Source organism: Ambystoma mexicanum, chromosome 14 (genome assembly GCF_040938575.1).
Source record: "Ambystoma mexicanum isolate Mex_15411 chromosome 14, UKY_AmexF1_1, whole genome shotgun sequence".
NCBI classification, from domain to species: domain Eukaryota; kingdom Metazoa; phylum Chordata; class Amphibia; order Caudata; family Ambystomatidae; genus Ambystoma; species Ambystoma mexicanum.
In genome coordinates this window covers 412,097,658-412,115,647 of record NC_090940.1, presented here as the reverse complement: position 1 = coordinate 412,115,647, position 17,990 = coordinate 412,097,658, and the positions used below count along the sequence as shown (strand labels likewise).

Below are 17,990 nucleotides of genomic sequence, written 5' to 3'. Positions count from 1 at the left end.
TCGTCCCACAGGTGAGCTACTGCACCATTCTCCCACGCACAATCTCGGACCATTCGCCGGTGCTGATCGAACTAAACACTGGAATACGTGAAACAATACAACGCACATGGCGAATGCCGCCGCCCCTCCTGCGCGACGAGACGATCATAGAACCACTGAGAGCAGAAATTGGTGAATTCTTTGACTTTAACGTGGGCACAGTGGCAACACACTCCACGATCTGGGAGGCATTTAAAGTCTGGACAAGAGGTCATCTCCTAGCCAAAACACTGGGCACGTTAAGAACCATCAGGAAGGACCTTAACCAGACGGAAAATACCCTCCGGATATTAGAAAAGGCACACAGACAAGATCCAAGCAACAAAACCCTTGAGCCGATGCAAAAGCAACTGGAGAGATTTAGAGCACTGGCAGAGCGTGAAATAAAATACACTACATAGCCAATCAAAGCCAGGAGGTACGGCGAGGGCAATAAGGCCAGCAAAATGCTACCAAATTTGATAAAGTCTGAGCAGGGCTTTAAGCCAATGACTTCCATTAGAGGCCTGGACGGATCCGTACACACCAAGCCAGATGAAGTCAACAAAATCTTTTCAGACTTCTACTCTGATCTATACAAGAACACGGACCAAGTAACGCCTCAAGCCCTAGAGCAATACATATCCGCTATTCCACTACCAACGCTACAGCAGAAAGACAGGGACACACTGGACTTTCCCTGTCACAGTCGAAGAGATTGGCCAGGCAATTGGAGATCAGCAGGCAAGGCCCCAGGCCCAGATGGACTCCCAACCGACTTCTACAAATGTTATTCAACCGAATTGGCCCCCAGACTGCTACAGGTATGGGAAGAATCCCTATTGCACGGCACACTCCCAGAATCCATGAGGGAAGCCACTTTAACAGTTCTCCTCAAACCAAATAAACCCCTGCAAGACCCTAAATCGTATCACCCCCCTCTAACTAATTAACACAGACACCAAAATGTATGCCAAGGTCGTAGCCTTCAGGCTCATCCCCCAGATGAACAAATTGATACACCCAGACCAATCCGCCTTTGTACCCATTAGATCCACATCCTTAAACCTATGGAGACTCTTTGCTATCATAGCCCAACTAGACCCACGAACAGAGGCGGAAGCAGTCACGCTTGACACCGAAAAAGCGTTTGACTCGGTGTCCTGGGGCTAAATGTATTCTATAGTAAACAGGATGGGGTTTTGCCCGAACTTTCAAACATTTATTCTATTACTATATAAAGACCCTAAAGCCAGAATAAAGACTAATCACACCCTATAACCTACAGAGAGGAACACAGCAGGGCTGTCCCCCATCTTCCCTAATCTTTTCCCTCACGATAGAGATAAGGGCGGCACACCAACAACACAAGCACCAGGCTTGGGGCATACAGATCAAAGGAGCCATTCAGCTCATTTCACTCTACGCAGATGACACTATTATACCTTCCGGACCCAAAGACCAACCTAGCACTGATCAGGCAAGACATTACAGAGTTTGCTAGATTCTCCAGCCGGAAAATAAACCAATCTAAATCAGAGATAATCCCACTGACACATAGCGCCAAAAGACTGATGGTCATGACTATTCCGGTGGTCATCAAACTCAGCCCGATATCTTGATATTATTGTAGCTACGGATAGGGATGCGCTCTATGTCAACTATGGCCCCCTCATTTCACAGCTTGAGACCAAACTGAGGTTGTGGAACAAACTCCCATTTCTTTGTATGGCCGCATCGCCCTACTCAAGATGGTAGTGGTCCCCAAGCTACTTTACCTCTTTAGTAATATACCTATATGGCCTGACAATACGCTCTTCATGTAACTGCAACAAATTGCTTCCAGCTTCGTATGGGGTGGGGGTACCGTCAAGCAAAGCTGGGCCAAGTTATGTGAGCAAGTAGACACAGGGTGACTGGCTGCACCAGACTTTACCCTATACTACTATGCAGCACAAGCCCACTATGCCAAATATTGGTCTCAGGCTATGGAAACGTACGCACATATACAAGTAGAGAGACAAGCAGTAGCCCCTACTGATTTATGCTCGATGGTGTTTGCACTTTGTAAACTTCCTGGGCAATGACTTCAGGCCAAACAGAAATTAACACAGAACTGGTAATGGTCTTCCCCCGACCACAAAACACAGGAACTTGCTGTGTTTTTGTCTCATCAAGATGTGAAAGTAGGCGTCTTGCAGATCCAACGACGCCAAGAACTCTCCCGGTTGCACCGAGCGGATGACATCCTGAAGTGTGGGCATCTTGAATTTCAGGCGCTGCAGATTCTGGTTTAGTTGCTGAAGATCTAGAATGGGCCTCGACTTGCCACTGGGCTTCTTCACTCACTATGAAATACCTAGAGTACATCCCCTAGCCTCATTCTGAAACCCGAACTGGTTCTATTGCCCCTTTCGCTAGCATGAGTACCACCTCCTGCCGCAAGACTGGAAGATGCGGTTGCGCCACATACACAGGCAGAATGGGGACTGGAGGACGCCGAAACTCCAACTAATGGCTTTGACGTACTGTATCCAGCACCCAACGGTCTGAATTGATAAGTTGCCACTCATCGACGTGGTTCGCCACCCTGCCCCCCCAGCAGATTGCCCATGACAGTCATTGTTGAGACTTTGACTGCCTACCTTTAGCAGCCGAGGCGTGCACACTCTTACGCTGGGCTTGAAAGTCTCTGCTATTCTGAGCCGACTGGAACGAGCGCCTGCAGCCTTGAGACGAATAGCCGTGGTGTCTTCAACCTCTCGGGAGGCGGCAAACTGGGCATTACCAGAGGCTCCACGAAATGCCCAAAATCAACAAAAAGAATGGCCACTCTGCAGGGAACCTAAAGACTTTGCCGTCTTGGATATATATATATATATATATCTTATCTTTTGGGAGTCAAACTTTTGGGGTTAGGTAAAATTGTACAATATCGCTGTCTCACTGTCCTCTTCATCCCCTTCAGGGACTCGTCTATCTTTTCCCCGAACAAGTGTTCACCCTCACAGGGCATATCCATGACCTTATGCTGGGCCTATGGGCGAAAGTCTGTACACCTCAGCCAAGCTTGCTGTCCGAGTATAACACCATTATTGATTTACTTAAAACCCTACTTCGCCAGGTCCACTGCAATGTTGATGCAGAAGCCTTGAACTTCTTTTCTAGACGCCCCTTCACTGCAGGTTCAGAAAAAGGGTGGCGCATTGTGCGCAGACCCTCCTGCCACACGTGGTCCAGAATTGGCACCGAGAAGACCGCCTTATGTCGCTTTCCCATATGGTCGAAGAGAAAACAGTGTTTTTATTCTTCTTCAGGAGCCAGGCCAAAACTCCTGACTCGCCTTCGCGATCATGGCGTGGAAAGCCCCACACATCATCTGGTGGAGATGGTTGAGCCGGGCTGCTAGGCTGTTCCACCTCAGGATCCATATCCCATGTATCGTCCCTCGTTGGTGATGAAGACACGGTCGACAGGGTATCACGAGGAGCACTCTCCTGATTCGACTCTGGCAACTCTCCTTTTTCAGGATGACTTCTGAGACAGTCCAACCCAACCGGCAATGGCAACCACACCGGAGGAGACTTCCTAGGGGCCTCACCAGGCACATTCAACCACCGGATCCAACAAGCTTGCAGACAATGGAAGCCTTGCATCCAGTTGCCCCAACAATGACTGGAACCGACAACAGCAGACAGTCAGTCACCGCCGTGGACGGAGCCCAAAACACCACCGTTGATGACGGAAGAGCAGATTGTACCACCACCATCGACGAAGGAACATCCGCCGACGACACACTCGTTGTCGGAACCGAGGATGCACAGGCCTAGATTTCTCAGGGGAAGCAGACTTCTTGAAAGAAGAGCTGGAACGGTGATTCAACGAGTCCCGGCTGGACGATCTATGATGAGCCTTAGACACTGAATGCTTCGAGGAGGAAGATTCCCTCGGCTTCGCTGGTCCTCTGTCCGACGCCGCCTTTGACTTCTCGGGCCTACCACCGGACCCCTTCAACTTGTCCGGCCGATCCGACTTGACAGCGAGAGGCCACTCGCCCCTGTTGAGTGATGTGACCTGGATGTAGAGGACTTGCTACCTCTCCCCCACCTCCGACGTTGGCAACTCCGTCCATTGCTTCTTAACGGGAGGTTCCTCCGACACCGCCCGCAGAGGTCTTCCCCACCGTCACGGAAGATTGGCTCCCCCGGGCCAAACCCACCTCCGAAGCCAGGTAAGTGCCCTCGTTCAGCCAACAGATGAGCCGGCGGTTGTGGTCCTTCAAAGTCTTCTGCAAAAACCCTTGACATATCTCACAGGCATCCGCCGAATGATGGGGGTACAGACAGACCATCTGTATGGCTATCCCCTTCAAAGACCCTCTTTAGGCCTTGTGCTACCTGCAGCCTAAACAGCGATTTATTTCTGGCCCACAGATGACACTGGCCAGATACAATAAAGCTTGTGCAAAACACAAAGAGAAACACAAGGTGATCCCACAGTTTAAAGACGGTTGAAATCTGAAGGGAAGCTGTGGGCGAGGGGCTATTTATACCAGACGTCCTATTGGTGTAGCCTGCAGCACCCAAAAAGAACGTTGATAGGACACTAAAGTGTCGAAGTTTTACATAGGAAAATGCTATATTAAAGTTACTGAGGTTTCCCAGCCTGACGACGGGAAATATTCACAGCATGTGAATCCATGAAAGATCCAATGCTGAGAAGGGTGGGCGCATGTGAATGTAAGTAGATCCAATCATCAGAAATGCTATTACAGTAAGTAGTGCATGTCTTCTGATGCTTGTTAATCTGCTTAAAATAACATGCTGTGCATAGATTAGTGGGCAGTACCCGGAGTTGACGGTGGGACGTGAGAAGTAACAGTAGTGAAAATATGTCTTAGTATTGCTTGTCCCACCTGAGAATCAGACCTAGAGTGAGTGTCTAGGCAATAGTGTTTTGTAAAGGTGTGTACAGAACTCCAGGTTGCCGCTTTGCAAATGGACTGTAGAGGAACATTTGCAATAAATGCTATGGAAGCCCCTGTGTCCAGAGAAGTGTGCTCTATGCTTGAAGGGTAGTTCTCTCTTGGCAAGAGTGTAGCAGAGTGTGATGCAGTTGACAATCCATTTAGAGATGGCCGATTTAGAGACAGGGCCCCTTTTCTAAGAGCTGCCACTGAAACAAAAAAAATGGTTTGTTTTCCTTAGTGGTTTAGTTCTTTCCAGATAGTACATGACTGCCCTGTGCACATCTAGTGTGTATAGGCTTCTCTGCCACGTTGGTAGGGTACTGGAAGAATGTAGGCAGTTCTATAGACGGTTTCACATGGAACTTTGAACTGAATTTAGGCGCGTGCGCAGAAATACCTTCTCTGTCAATTGCGACAGAAGGGTCTAGAATAGAAAGGGCCTGTAGTTCACCAACTTAATATGGAAGTGACTGCCACTAGAAAGGCTGTCTGGTAAGCAAGTGCTTATATTCTTGCTTTGTGCATAGGTTCAAAGGGAGACCCCATAAGTCTGGTTAACACCACATTTAGGTCCCATCCGTGAGCCAAATGGGAGGATACATTCTCTTAACCCCTTCCATAAAAGTTTTAATTACTGGGACCTTCCACCATGACACTTTACTGTAGGCTGAAAGTGCAGCTAAGTGAACTTTCAGAGAATTGAATACAAGACCAGAGTCCAGCAGGTGAGTCAGGTATAACACAATACCTGTAGGGGAACATTCAATGGTATTGATGCCCTTGGTATTACACCATGTGACAAAGTGTTTCTATTTATTGGAGTAGCAATCTCTGGTGTTCGGTTTCCTTGCTTCTTTGGGTATATCCATCTCTGAGGAAGCTGGAGATGTCCAAACTAAGATTTCAGGAGCCAGGCAGCTAAGATGAGTTTGCAAGCATGGCTGGAGCGTTCCCCCCCTGCCCTGAGACATGTTGTAAGGGCAAGGCAGTTTCACCGGAGGAAAGGGACATTTCCATCTGGTGGGAGAACCAGGGTTGGCTTGCCCATAATGGGGCACTAAAATCATGGTAACTGGTTCCTAGTGCATCTTATGCACAATCTTGTTGAGTAGGGAAGATGGGGGGGGGGGGGGGGGGGGATGGGGGGGCGGGTGGGGTTTGTTAACAAATGTACCTGACCATGCTATCCAGAGACCGTTCCCCTTGGATTGGTTCAGAGGGTACCTGGAGGCGTAATCTGGGCATCGCTAGTTCTCCAGAGTTGCGAACAAGTCAATCTCTGGGAAACCCCATTCTGCGAAAACGTTGGAGACGATGTCTTTGTGTAGTCGCCATTCGTATGTGTAGTCACCCTTCATACTCTAAGGGCAGTGGGAAGTCTCGGCAGAGCAAGTCTGCCAGAAAATTGATTTCCCCTGGAACGTGTTGCGACAATATAGACATCTGGTCTTTGAGAGCCCACTTCCAAATGTTCTGAGATAGTTTAGACAGCCCTGGAGAATGAGTGCCCCCCCCGCCCCCCCAGCTTGTTCAGGTAGTACATGGCTGTGGTGCTGTACGTAAGGACCAGTACTGTCTTGCCCTGTAGCTGCGTCTGAAAGGCTTTCAGTGCTTTGAACACCGCTAGTAGCTCCAACAGGTTTATGTAGTTGGAAGCTACCACTGGGGGCCAAACCCTGTGCGCTGTCTGTTGAAGGTGAGGTCCCCAACCACCCCGCGAGGCATGCGTCCGTCATGAGAGTGGCTTCTACTGCAGGGGTGGTGAAGGTTTTCCCCTTCAAGAGGCTTTCTCTCGACCACGACCTCAGAGAGAGAACGAGGGCTACTGAGACAACCACTAGATCGTCCCATAGTCCGCTGGACTAACACCATTGGCTGTTTAGCCACTCTTGCATGGGGCGCATGTGCAAACGTGCGTGAGGAACCAAGTAAATGCAGGACGCTGTCATACCAAACAGTCGCAAGGCCTTGCATACCGTCACCTCGCGAAAGGCTACATACTGAGGGATCTGAAACAGCATCTTTTGAACCCTCTCGTTGGAGGGGAAGACAAGACCATCTTCTGCCCGAATAAGAGCCCCTAGAAACTGCTCGACTTGGCTGGGGTCGAGGCTGGATGTCTTCTCGTTTATGGAGAAGCCCAGACTGACTAAAAGGTCGACCGTCCTTTGATTATTTGCTAGGCATGGTTTGTAGGAGTCCCCTGTTATGAGCCAGTCGTCGAGGTAAGGATAAACTGGGATGGATTGCCTGCGCAGGTGAGCCGCTGCCACTGCCAGTACCTTTGTAAATACCCTTGGGGCTGAGGCAATGCCGAAGGGAAGGACTTTGAACCGATAGTGCTTGCCCTCTCATGAGCCTTAGGTACTCTGTGTGCTGGCATCCTTGAAATATGAAAGTATGCATCTTTCATGTCCAATATTGCCATGTAATCCCCTTCATGAGAAGAGGAATTACTTCTTGCAACGTCACCATACAAAACTTTAGGGGTTTGACAAACTTGTTCACTGGGCACAAGACTAGAACAGGGCGCATGGTTAGATCCTTTTTGGGTACAAGGAAGTACATTGAATAAATACCCTTGTTTACCTGTAGAACGGGGACATCTTCGATAGTGCCTTTTTCCTGCAGGATCTTGACCTCTTGTAGAAGGATCTTGAGGTGTTCCGGTGTCAGATGCCTGGATCTTGGAGGTCTGTACCGAGGTGGCCGCCTGAACTCTATACAGTACCCGTGGGCGACTGTCTTGAGCACCCACTGGTCCGATGTGATCTCCCATGCATGCAGGAATGTTGTTAAGTGTCCCCCGAGGGAGGGGACCCAGACTCAAAAGTAATTTTGGACCAGAGGCCGGTGAGCCTCTAGGGGTGGCATTACGACCCCTTCCCTTTCCCCGACGTTGTCCTCTGACAGGGTAAGTACTGGGGGTGTTAGAACCTTGTCCCGAAGACCAATTGTTCCCTGAGCCGTACTGATTATGTGGGGAACATTGATTAGATTGCCCGCGAAAGGAGATGCGAGAACCCCCCCACCCTCCTCTTTGTTGAAAAGGTCTTTGAGTAATCTGGTTCAAAGATTTGAGGGTCTCATGTTCCTTCTTGGCGGTCTCTAGCGCCTCATCCACCACCTTTCCAACAGATTGGAATCTTCCACAGGTTTGTTAATCAATGACGCTTGAGTCTCGGGTTTGAACCCGGAGTTCCTCCACCAGGCATGTGTAACGCTCACCTGATTCTCGCAGAGGCGCCGGTCTTGACTGGGCGACTACCGTATCTTCAAAGGTGATGTGTAGCACCTGGTTGGCTCTTTGGGCTGGACCTCTGTGCACTGTATGCCTGACGTGTAGAGTAAGATGTCTGCAGATAGAAAATATGGGGTTAATGAACTGGGGTTATTGGGGTGTCCCTATCTCTTTCCTCTTCTCCTCTCCTGTAGACCCCCAAAGGTTAACGCTCTCACCTTAGGTAAGTGAATGCCAAGCTCTCCATCTGCCCCGGGGCAGAAGTGAGTTGAAGATGGAGCCCGTGTGATGAATAGAAGCGCCTGGAAGCACGTGAGTAAGCGCTTGTTGCCTGTTTCACGATGCGCTCTAACTGTCTTTTTATTTTGCAGGTACGAGTTCGGAGCGGCTGCAGGGTGCCGGAATACCCACTGGATTAGATGTGGAAAGGAGTAATGGCACGTGAGTATTAAAGTTCCCCAATGTCTTTAAAAGCACATTGTTTTGTCTTTCAGATGCGGATGCAGCGCCGAAGGCCTCCGGAGCGTGCGAAGAGTTGGTAAGCTTTTGTCTTTCAGATGCCGGAATGCAGTATGAAGACCTCCGGAGCGCACGAAGAGTAGGTAAGCCTTTGCCTTTCAGATGCCGGAATGCTAACCTGTTCTTTCTTGTCTTTATAGGTGTTGCTGAAGACTGGATTCAGGATGGTAAGCCTTTTTCCTTAGGCCCAGGACTGGATGCAGAAGACACGATGAGCGTCCTGCTGCAGAGGGTGCAGAGTAATGCAAAGCAAGATTCATCCACCGGGTGTGGTTTAAATAGCCTCCTGTAGTGCTTAGGTATCTCCTTCCACAGCCACGCCTAAGTAAGAAAAGAGTTCCTGGTAAGAAAAGAGTTCCTGCCTTCCAGAAGAGTTCCAGTGTTCTAAATCTAGGGAGTGGCTCCAGCCCCACCCAACAGGAAAAGTAGTTCCAAACAGAAGAGGATCAGAGGCTCAACTGGCAGGCAAGTAAGCAGCATGGTCTGCTGCAGGTAAGTCCACCCAAGCATTATGAGCCCGGCGCTTCCAGCGCTGGGACTGGGCATATTTATGAGCCTGGTGCCATTGGCGCCAGGACTGGGTCCAAAAGGTCCCAATTGGGACTGGTTGGCACTCGGAACCTGGGTTATGGATCTGCTTCCAAGGGAGTTGGGAAAACCCTGACCTTTTGGAAGCAGAGATCATGACAGCATGGCGCTTTAAAAGGGTAGCTTGTGCCAGTGTACGACCAGCTGTTTCAGCAGCATCCAATGTATTCTTGAGGTTGTTGCGATTGACTGGTTTGCCCTTCAACACGATTGCTAGTGGGCGGGAGAGCACTGGTTCTGCGACTTCCTGCAGACCTTGCTGCATTATGTTCTACTGGACATCTGAATAACTAGCCAATCGCGTGGTATTATTGGCTATCCATGTGGAGTAAGCCGCAGCAGTGGCGATTCTTTTTCCAAAAGCAAATAACTTTTTACACTCTGTGTCTGGTGGCGACCCGCCAGTAGACAAGCGGACCCCCACCCTTTTCCTAATCGTTATGAACACCAGCGAATCTGGTGTGGCATGATGCTTCATATATAGGGGATCAGTTGGGGAGGGTTGAAAACGTTTCTCCACCCTGGGATTAACAGCTCTGGTTTGAGAGGGTGTCAATAAAGAGGGGGCAATCCGCCTTTTGATGGAATGGAGAAGGGGAATAGCTTGGCTAGCCAGAGGCTTCTCTTTTGAAATGTCCTCCACAAAATCTGAGTCTACCACTGCCTCCTGTGTGGCTATTTGGAAGTGCTCAGCCACCTTCCTAAGATTGGCGTTAAATGCCATTTGGTCGTCCACAGGACAGGTCCGACGCAGAGGGGGGAAGACGATAGAGGGTCAAGGCAAATGGCATCCAGGTCTGGGTTAGGAGTAGGGGATAGCCAAGGTGGGTTCTCACCAAAAGGTTGGTCATCTCCCCCAATCTGGGGTTTGACCATGAGGATCATCGAAAAGACCATCCCCTGTGCATAAGGATCAAGAGGAACCTCTTCAGGGTCTTAAAGGTCGAAGACCTCCTCATGGAGAGGGTCGGAGGTCCTCTGGTATTTCGTTATTGTGGGTACATCATAAGGGATCTCATCACGAGGCCTTTTTGGGGTGAACCTCTCTGAAAAATCTACACATTTTTCTATCCTGTTCAAACAACCCTCACATTTCTACCTTGTCCATTTAGATGACCCAGAGGTGTCAAAAGGGGGAAAGGACTCCACTAGAGTATCCTGTAGCCTAGCACGTCCAGATATTTCACTGAGAGTGTTAGACAAAGGCTGGGGACTCTAAAGTCCAGGCACTCTTTTGGCCGTTCTGGAGTCTCCTTGGACGTTTTCTTGGGCCTACCCAGCCCTTCCGGGCGTCCCAATATGTCTTTTGACGTATCTTTGTGTTTACCAGCCACAGAGACAATCTTCACAAGGCTTCCGCTGATGCTCAGCATTACAGGAAGGTGTTTAGGCTGGGAGGGCGGCTGCATGAAGATTTCAGCGCGACCGGTGCTTTAAGTGTTGGCGTGCTCTCGGAAGGCGCGTCAACAGCCTTGAGGGATTTGGTGCTGTGCCCTTAGTTACAGAGTGCCCGGACGCATGCCGCTGACGCGATTGCGGGGATGACTGCAGACCCTGCGACCCGGAAGGCACCCGTTGGCGCCTTGGATCGCTTCGACTGAGAAATCGCGGCGGTACCGGGGGTGGTGTATTTAGTCCCATGTGATGTGGGTGCGTACTTGTCGCCGGGATGTAACCTCCCCATAGCAGGACTTGCGTCGTGCCTATCAGGGCCGGACGTCTTGGAGCGAGTCTGCTCCGTTGTAAGGTCAATGTCGTCCGTGTTAGAACCATGGTTGTCGCTATGGGCCTCATCACTTTCGGCGGCTGGGGGAGCTACCCTCGGCATGAGAGATCGCTAAGGCCGCCCACCGTTTTACATGACGCTCCTTTATGGTCCAAGGATGTAGGAACTTGCAGTGCTGAAGGGACGCCTCCACGTGATTGAGGGGAGACACGTATTGCACCGAGGTTGCTTGTCTTTCCAGGGAAAATTTCCCTTACAGGAAGGGCAAAATTTAAAAGGGAGTCCTGTCCATAGCGCAGGTAAACATAATCGACATAATCGACGACAATACCAAAGGGGCAAAGAGAGGTGAGAAGGAAAGACATTCTTAAAAGAAAGGAAACCCCCATACCCCACTCTCCCGTCTGTGTAGGCCGGCCAGAAGGCCTGGCCACGCGGTCGACAGTGTGGACCGGAACGCCAGCTGTCTAAGTCTGTTCGGTCTTTGGCGGTGGGTCAGTAATCGAAGAGGGGACGAATGTTGTATAAATGACCAAAGGTCGTGATTTTAACACATTTGCAATTTAGGTAGAGCTCCGCATAAGGCGACCAGCTAGCTGGGCGGAAAAAACAATCTGAGGGACCTCGATGCGTGAGGATTTCTGGGTACACTACATGTCACGTTAGGGATAGTGTTACAGACACGCTTATGCCGACGTCCCCTTTCAATCCTCGAAAGACAAGTTGCAATACTCTGCGGTTACCACTAGATGTCAGACTATATGCACAGCATGCGATTCTAAACAGATTAACAAGCATCAGAAATATCTTTATCTTATTAAGCCCTAGCTCGCATTCCCCCTTAAAATACTTTCTTCACCTTTAAAATCATAGGGTCATTTCCCTTCCTTCCATGGTATTAGTTTCCAGTCTTGAACGTTTTCCCCATACAGTGTTGCTCATTCTATGCATTGGTTTTCCACACTTCAACAGTTTGTTACTAAATATCTCGTCCTTCTGACAGGGGCGAGTTTCTCTTCATATAACGTTGCCCAGGCGGCCTCCCACCTTCCTCTACTCCCCAGCCCTTCCGTATATATAGGGGAACGTTACAGGGCTCAGCCCTCGCTCAGGAAATCGTCCTCGTTATCTGGCTTCTCCCGTTTCTTTTTGTCGGCTTCCCGTTCGCAGCTTCCCTCCTGGCTGCTGCTGTATGCAAGTGCGGGTGATGGTGAGCTGCTTGTGCTTCCCGCTGTGATGGTCTTGGCATGCTTCGCCGGGTGCCCTGCCCACCACGATCTGGTCGTGGCCACGCCACCACCTGGCTTCTCTCCAGCTTCACAATAGTCTCACCCTTGTTGCATGCGCCGGCCTCCGGTGCCTCACGCTGGCTTTCTTCGCCCGCTCGAATGATGCGGGCTCCGCAGCTCATCTCTGCTATGCCTCTCCCAGGCGCGATCACGTAAGGAGAGCTTCCCCTGAATACAACACTCTGCTTCTCTCGTTTCTGTACTCCTCTCAGTGGAATGCACGGTTCGGCTTAAAGAACCTTATTTTCCAAATAGTTTTGTTTCAGCATTTCCTTCAGTCAAATATACAGGGATCACATTCTTCAGCAGGTAGTCCCATATATGCTTCTATGGTGTGTGTGGCCAAGGGAGTTCCTCACTGAAGCACAAGTTCATGTCCCCTAAGAGTGGGAAGGGGGGGGGGTGAAACCACTCCCTGTCAGGTCCCACTTACCCCCTCCCTAGACTCAGAATTTAGTCAACAAATATACTATGCAAAAATCGAAAATGTCAGCTGCAAATAAGTACTGTATACATACATCATCCATGTCCAGGATTTTGGGACCTAGTGCGCCCACTCCACAAGCCCCTCCATTCCCTGCACCAAAGATTCCAAGGCTCCCAAGGAGGTACAGTGCTTCAAGGTGCAGAAGCCAGAGATCCCAGAGCAGGACGAGACCAGCACCCAGTAAATGGGCTGTGTCCCCATGAAAACCATTTTTTCTGAAGACCATCCAACAAACTCAGAAAGAAGCCAAAGTCCCAGATATTGGGAACCCAGACGCTTGGCTTAAAAAGGCATTTCCTAATAACAAACCTTTGACCAGGGAAGGGAATGCCATTTGCTTTTAATGATAGGAAAGCAATCTTTCTACTTTTGTCAGGCAGTTTTAGTTGGACCTATCCAGACCCATTTCAGTTGCAATTTATGCCAGCCCTGTTTGTTTTGACCCAGCACGGTTATAGTTCCCTTATAAATCACCATGCACTTAAGGTTGCTGTGTTTTCTAATCATTGAAGCCGGTCGCCCATGCAAACACCTGGTTCCATCCCCAAAAGCTAAGCAGTAGCAGTTGCTAAAGGAGGACTTCACACCCTTTTAAGATCCAATGGGGACCCAGAGGGCAGGCAAACTGGTATACAGACCCTGCACTTGAACCCCCAACCCTCAAACACCAAAACAAGAAGACCAACAATGGCAGATCAGGGATGCTGGGTACAATTTCTCTCACCATTGGTTTCAGCACAGCAATCCAGGGTTCGCAGATTCATAGATGGCTTCTTTTGACAGTTGGGTCTGGTGAGTCAGTGTTAAGATGGAGCAACAAAAGTAACCCTGGGGGTGGATTTTAGGAGGCCATCCAATTATGAGAACAAGGCTTAGTCTCAGGAGGGATGCAAGAGTGATCTAGGCCTAAAAATACACACAACCCCAATAATTCATGTTACGCCAATAAGTTAAAAAAAAATGTAAATGATTTATTAGGCCTTTAAAATCCACACTAAGCAAGTAAAACCTCTAGTCAAATATGGTCACACATGGATTACAAAACAGATCTAAACTTTCACCCTTAGGGGAAGAAAGAAAGCATATAGTTTAATAACCAGTTAAACACAGTTCAGTAAGACGCATGAAATTCAGTTTAAAATAACCATAAAATAGCTCCTGCGCCCACCCTCCTCCTGTGCCCCCCACCACTCACAATTCCAACCATAAGAAGGTTTGGGGCCTAAAGTCACCAATTCCACAGTTAAACTTCATAGGTAGGTTTATTAAAAATTTAAAGTTTGTTCAAATTGGATTGGACCAATAAATAGGGCATATTTTTTTCAGCATATTTCAATCAATACGGAAAATGTTTCCTAAGCATCTTACCTTCAATTTTCTCACATTTACAAATGTTGGAAATCAACCTCTTGTGCCAATCTTATCCATTGATCCATTGCCCCAAGTTAAAATGCCCGTGCGACAGTAGATTAAAAGACCGCCCCTAAAGTTGACATTAGAAGCTTAAGCCCCTTGTCACAACACTAGTGCACGTCTCATTTCTCCCATTCACAAACTAAAAAAGGCTCATCCTGCTTATCTTCACAGGATGACAGGGTCGTACCCATCCAGGCTGTAAAGCCGAACACAATCAGTGCTTCATCATAGCACCCTGACTGCTACTAGTAATATGCAGACCCTGCACCATGAAGCCAAGCAGGATCACCCTTGGGTGGTTTGCGGATGGGAGACATGTTATTCTGTATTTTTTATTATGGCCAACATTTTTACATAACAGTTTTGATTGAACTTACTGAAACCTCTGAAAGAGGGTAAAGAGAGAAGCCAGAACCGACCAACCTATCAGGAGGATTAAAACAAAAGGTTTTTAAACTTTTTGAAGAACCGCAGAAGGTTGGATGTTATCCTAAAGCCAAGTGGGGGACTGCCAAAGCCTACTACCAATAACTAAAGGATATGCAAAATGTTGCCGATGTAAAAAAAATAAAAAAAGTGTCTTGAAATGGACTGGAGAAGTTGTGATGCAGATTGGATGGATCGTCTGGGATGGTACCAGGTAAACCCCAAGGTCATGCATAATGGGGGGAGAGGCTGTATACAGACTTGTGAGTTATAGTTAGAGGTTTGAATGTAATACTGGCATGGCTAGGGAGCTAATGAAGTCTGTTACTTGAAGTCATGTGATCTTGCCCATTACTACTTTTAACAATGTGGGCAGCTATAATTTGGAGACTCTGCAGATGAATAAAAACAGTTCAAGTAATCTCAGCAGTCGCTATAGTTGCCACTGCAGGGGTCGTAGCAGTCTGAGAAACACAGTGATAAGGAGAGGAGCTGGTCAGACAGACTGCTGGTGTGTGATGCCATGGACCGAGCACAGTGTAATATTACTCTGGGTTAGTTAACTCTGTCCAGTTCTTGCACAGTTTAGTGAAGAGATCGACAGAGAGAGGTAACTCTTTCCAGAGTCTGAGAAGGCAGGATCAGATCTATCCTGATTTTAGCCCAATTAAGCCCAACCAATTTGGCGACATCCATTGTGATCTTTTTTGGAATATAGACTGGCTTAATTCCACATGGTCCTCAACTGACCTTTCAGTTTGAATAGAATCTGGGTGTCATCCGTATAGTTCTAACACATCACATCAAGATTGACTAATAGAAGGGCTTTATGTAGAGGTTAAGGAGTGGTAAAATGCACGATCCCTGTGGCACACTGCATGTCACAATCCCGGAGGCTGTCTTACAGTTCTTGATCTACACTGGAGCGTGATCTAAACTGGAGCATACAAGTCCAAGAGCATCAGCATTCCTATGTGACCATCATTAATAGTTTTCAACTAAGTGTCCTTAACACCAATAAAGCCATTTCAATGCTCCAAAAGGGGCAGAAGCCACCGTTTCCTAAGAGTGTATTCGTTTCCAGGTGATCCTATAGCTGGATTATTTTACATCCATCTTAAATCTCAAAAAACAAAGGCACAATTGAGATAGGTCTACAGTTGGGGATGGTATTTGGATGCAGGAAAGGCTTTATTTTATATACAAAAGAAGTTGCACCTCATACCAGTTTCAAGGTGTCTGGGACACAAGATTTTCTAAAAAATGAATTTATCATCTGTGTGACAATAGGTGATCAGGTGTCACACATGTCCTAATGACTCGAGAATTGCACTGATTAATGGGGTAGTTTGTTAGATTCAAAGCGGATAGCATTTGTTTAGTGTCTGACTTATACAGGCCCTTAAGTAGGATACCCATGCAGTTGAGGGAGAAGCCACCATTTCCAAAAAGTTTCATTTGTGGCAGTCTCTGTGGCATCATCTAATTGGGTATTATCTAATTTTTATGTGTTCCTAAAATTGGTCTCCAAATTCATAGGAGAATCAGAAATATGGTCTTGCATGTTATTTTAGTGTTGAAGAATATCTACATTGGACTTGCACCAGTCATCTGAAATCCACCCAGATTACACTTTGATGAGATGTAAAACCAAAGGTTTCACAGACTAGAAATCTATGGGCAGCATCTCGAGAAGAGGGCAATTCCCTATACAAACTAATAAATACAGAGTTTAAGAGGACTCATACCTTGAAGAAGCTTGTCTAGTTCTTTGGATCCTGTAGTTACTTGTATGATTTCTGATCTCCGCTGGTGAAATTCCGTTGCTGTAGTAAATCCCATTGGTACAAGTTTGGCAGCTTCTGCCTAGAAAAGCCCAAAAAATAAATTAAAATTCACATCTTGACCTCAACTACGTGCACGACATACTCCTCATCAAAAGTTAAAACTTCTCAAACTAACAAGTGTCAGCTACATATACATTTTTTACAAGGTTTCTTGAATAGGAGCGCCTCAACTGGGTCATATGCTTTAAAGACCCTCCCTTCAATTCTATGTTGGGCAGGATCCCGTCACTCAATTCTCCAAGTCGCCTGGAGCAGCACACACTTATCGCTGAACACGGATACTTAAAGCATTATATAAATAAGGAACAAGTTAATTACCTGTAACTCCTGTTCTCTACCATTGGTATCTTTCATGGATTCACATGCTTCTTGAATATTCCCTTTTGTCATGCTGAGAATCCTCAGTAATATTAAAGCAGCTTAGCTTTAAAGCTTACGCCTGCTGGTCACTTTTGTAGTATATCAGTGTCACTTTGGGTCATACTGCTCAAGCCAAATGGCATAGGTCCTCCTTAGCTCCACCCTGGTGGCCATTTTCAGATTTGGAAGCACACTTATTGGAACAGTAGGAACCAAGACGAGCTAGAGAGGGTTAGGCGGGAGGGTCACATGTGAATCCATGAAAGATACTAATGCTAGGGAACAGGAATTATAGGTAAGTTACTTGGTCCTTCTCCAGCATTGGATCTTTCATGGATTCACATGCTTACTGAACACAATTATATAGCAGTACATATACACAACCAATGGAAGGCAGTACAGCTCAACAGAAGCAATTGAACTCCCCTCTGGAACAGCCAACTCATGCAAACAGGTTGTGGAGCACTGCTTGGCGGAATGTGGTGGTCTCCCTGGAATCCCTATCAATTCAGTAGAACCTTGTGAAGTTATGGACAGACCTCCACGTGGCTGCCCTGCAGATGTCGAGTAGGGGGACACCGGACAGCAATGCTGTAATAGATGCTACGGCTCTGGTTGAGTGTGCTCTTGTTCTTCCTCATAGGGACCTCTTGGCCAGTTGATGGCAGTGTGAAATGCACCCCGATAGCCATCTGGAAATGGAAGATTTTGTGAGGGCTTTGCCTTTATCCACAGGTCCAAACGCCCCAAACAGCTGAGGACTCTTTTGCAAGCAAGATACAATTTGAGGGCATTTGCAACATCAAAAGAGTGCAAGGCCCGCTATGTCAGAGAAATGGGGGAGCCAAAGAATACAGGCAGCAGTAGCAGCAGTTCATTCAGATGGAAAGCTGAAGGGACCTTTGGTATGAATGAAGGGTTAGTTCAGAGAAAAACCATGGGCTGGTGAAAGGTCAAGTTTGGCAGCTTTTAGGATAGGGCTTGTAATTCCCGTACTCGTCTGGCTGAAGTGATGGCAACTAGAAATGCTGTCTTCCAGGAGAGGAATTTTAGAGGAGCAAGATGTAGAGGCTCAAACGGTGGGCCCATTAATTTGGAGAGCAA

The 17,990-nt window shown here is 47.8% G+C and overlaps 1 protein-coding gene across 4 annotated transcripts in view; it reads right to left on the bottom strand.

Annotated features, from left to right (window-relative positions):
- The window catches only part of RAD51 (RAD51 recombinase), a 709,369-nt gene that overhangs the window by 408,731 nt on the left and 282,648 nt on the right, over positions 1-17,990 (bottom strand). For all 4 annotated transcript variants that reach the window (XM_069637566.1, XM_069637568.1, XM_069637567.1 and 1 more), the window contains one exon: positions 16,428-16,545. In XM_069637566.1, the coding sequence (XP_069493667.1) occupies positions 16,428-16,545 (118 nt within the window). The remainder of the gene's footprint in view (positions 1-16,427; positions 16,546-17,990) is intronic.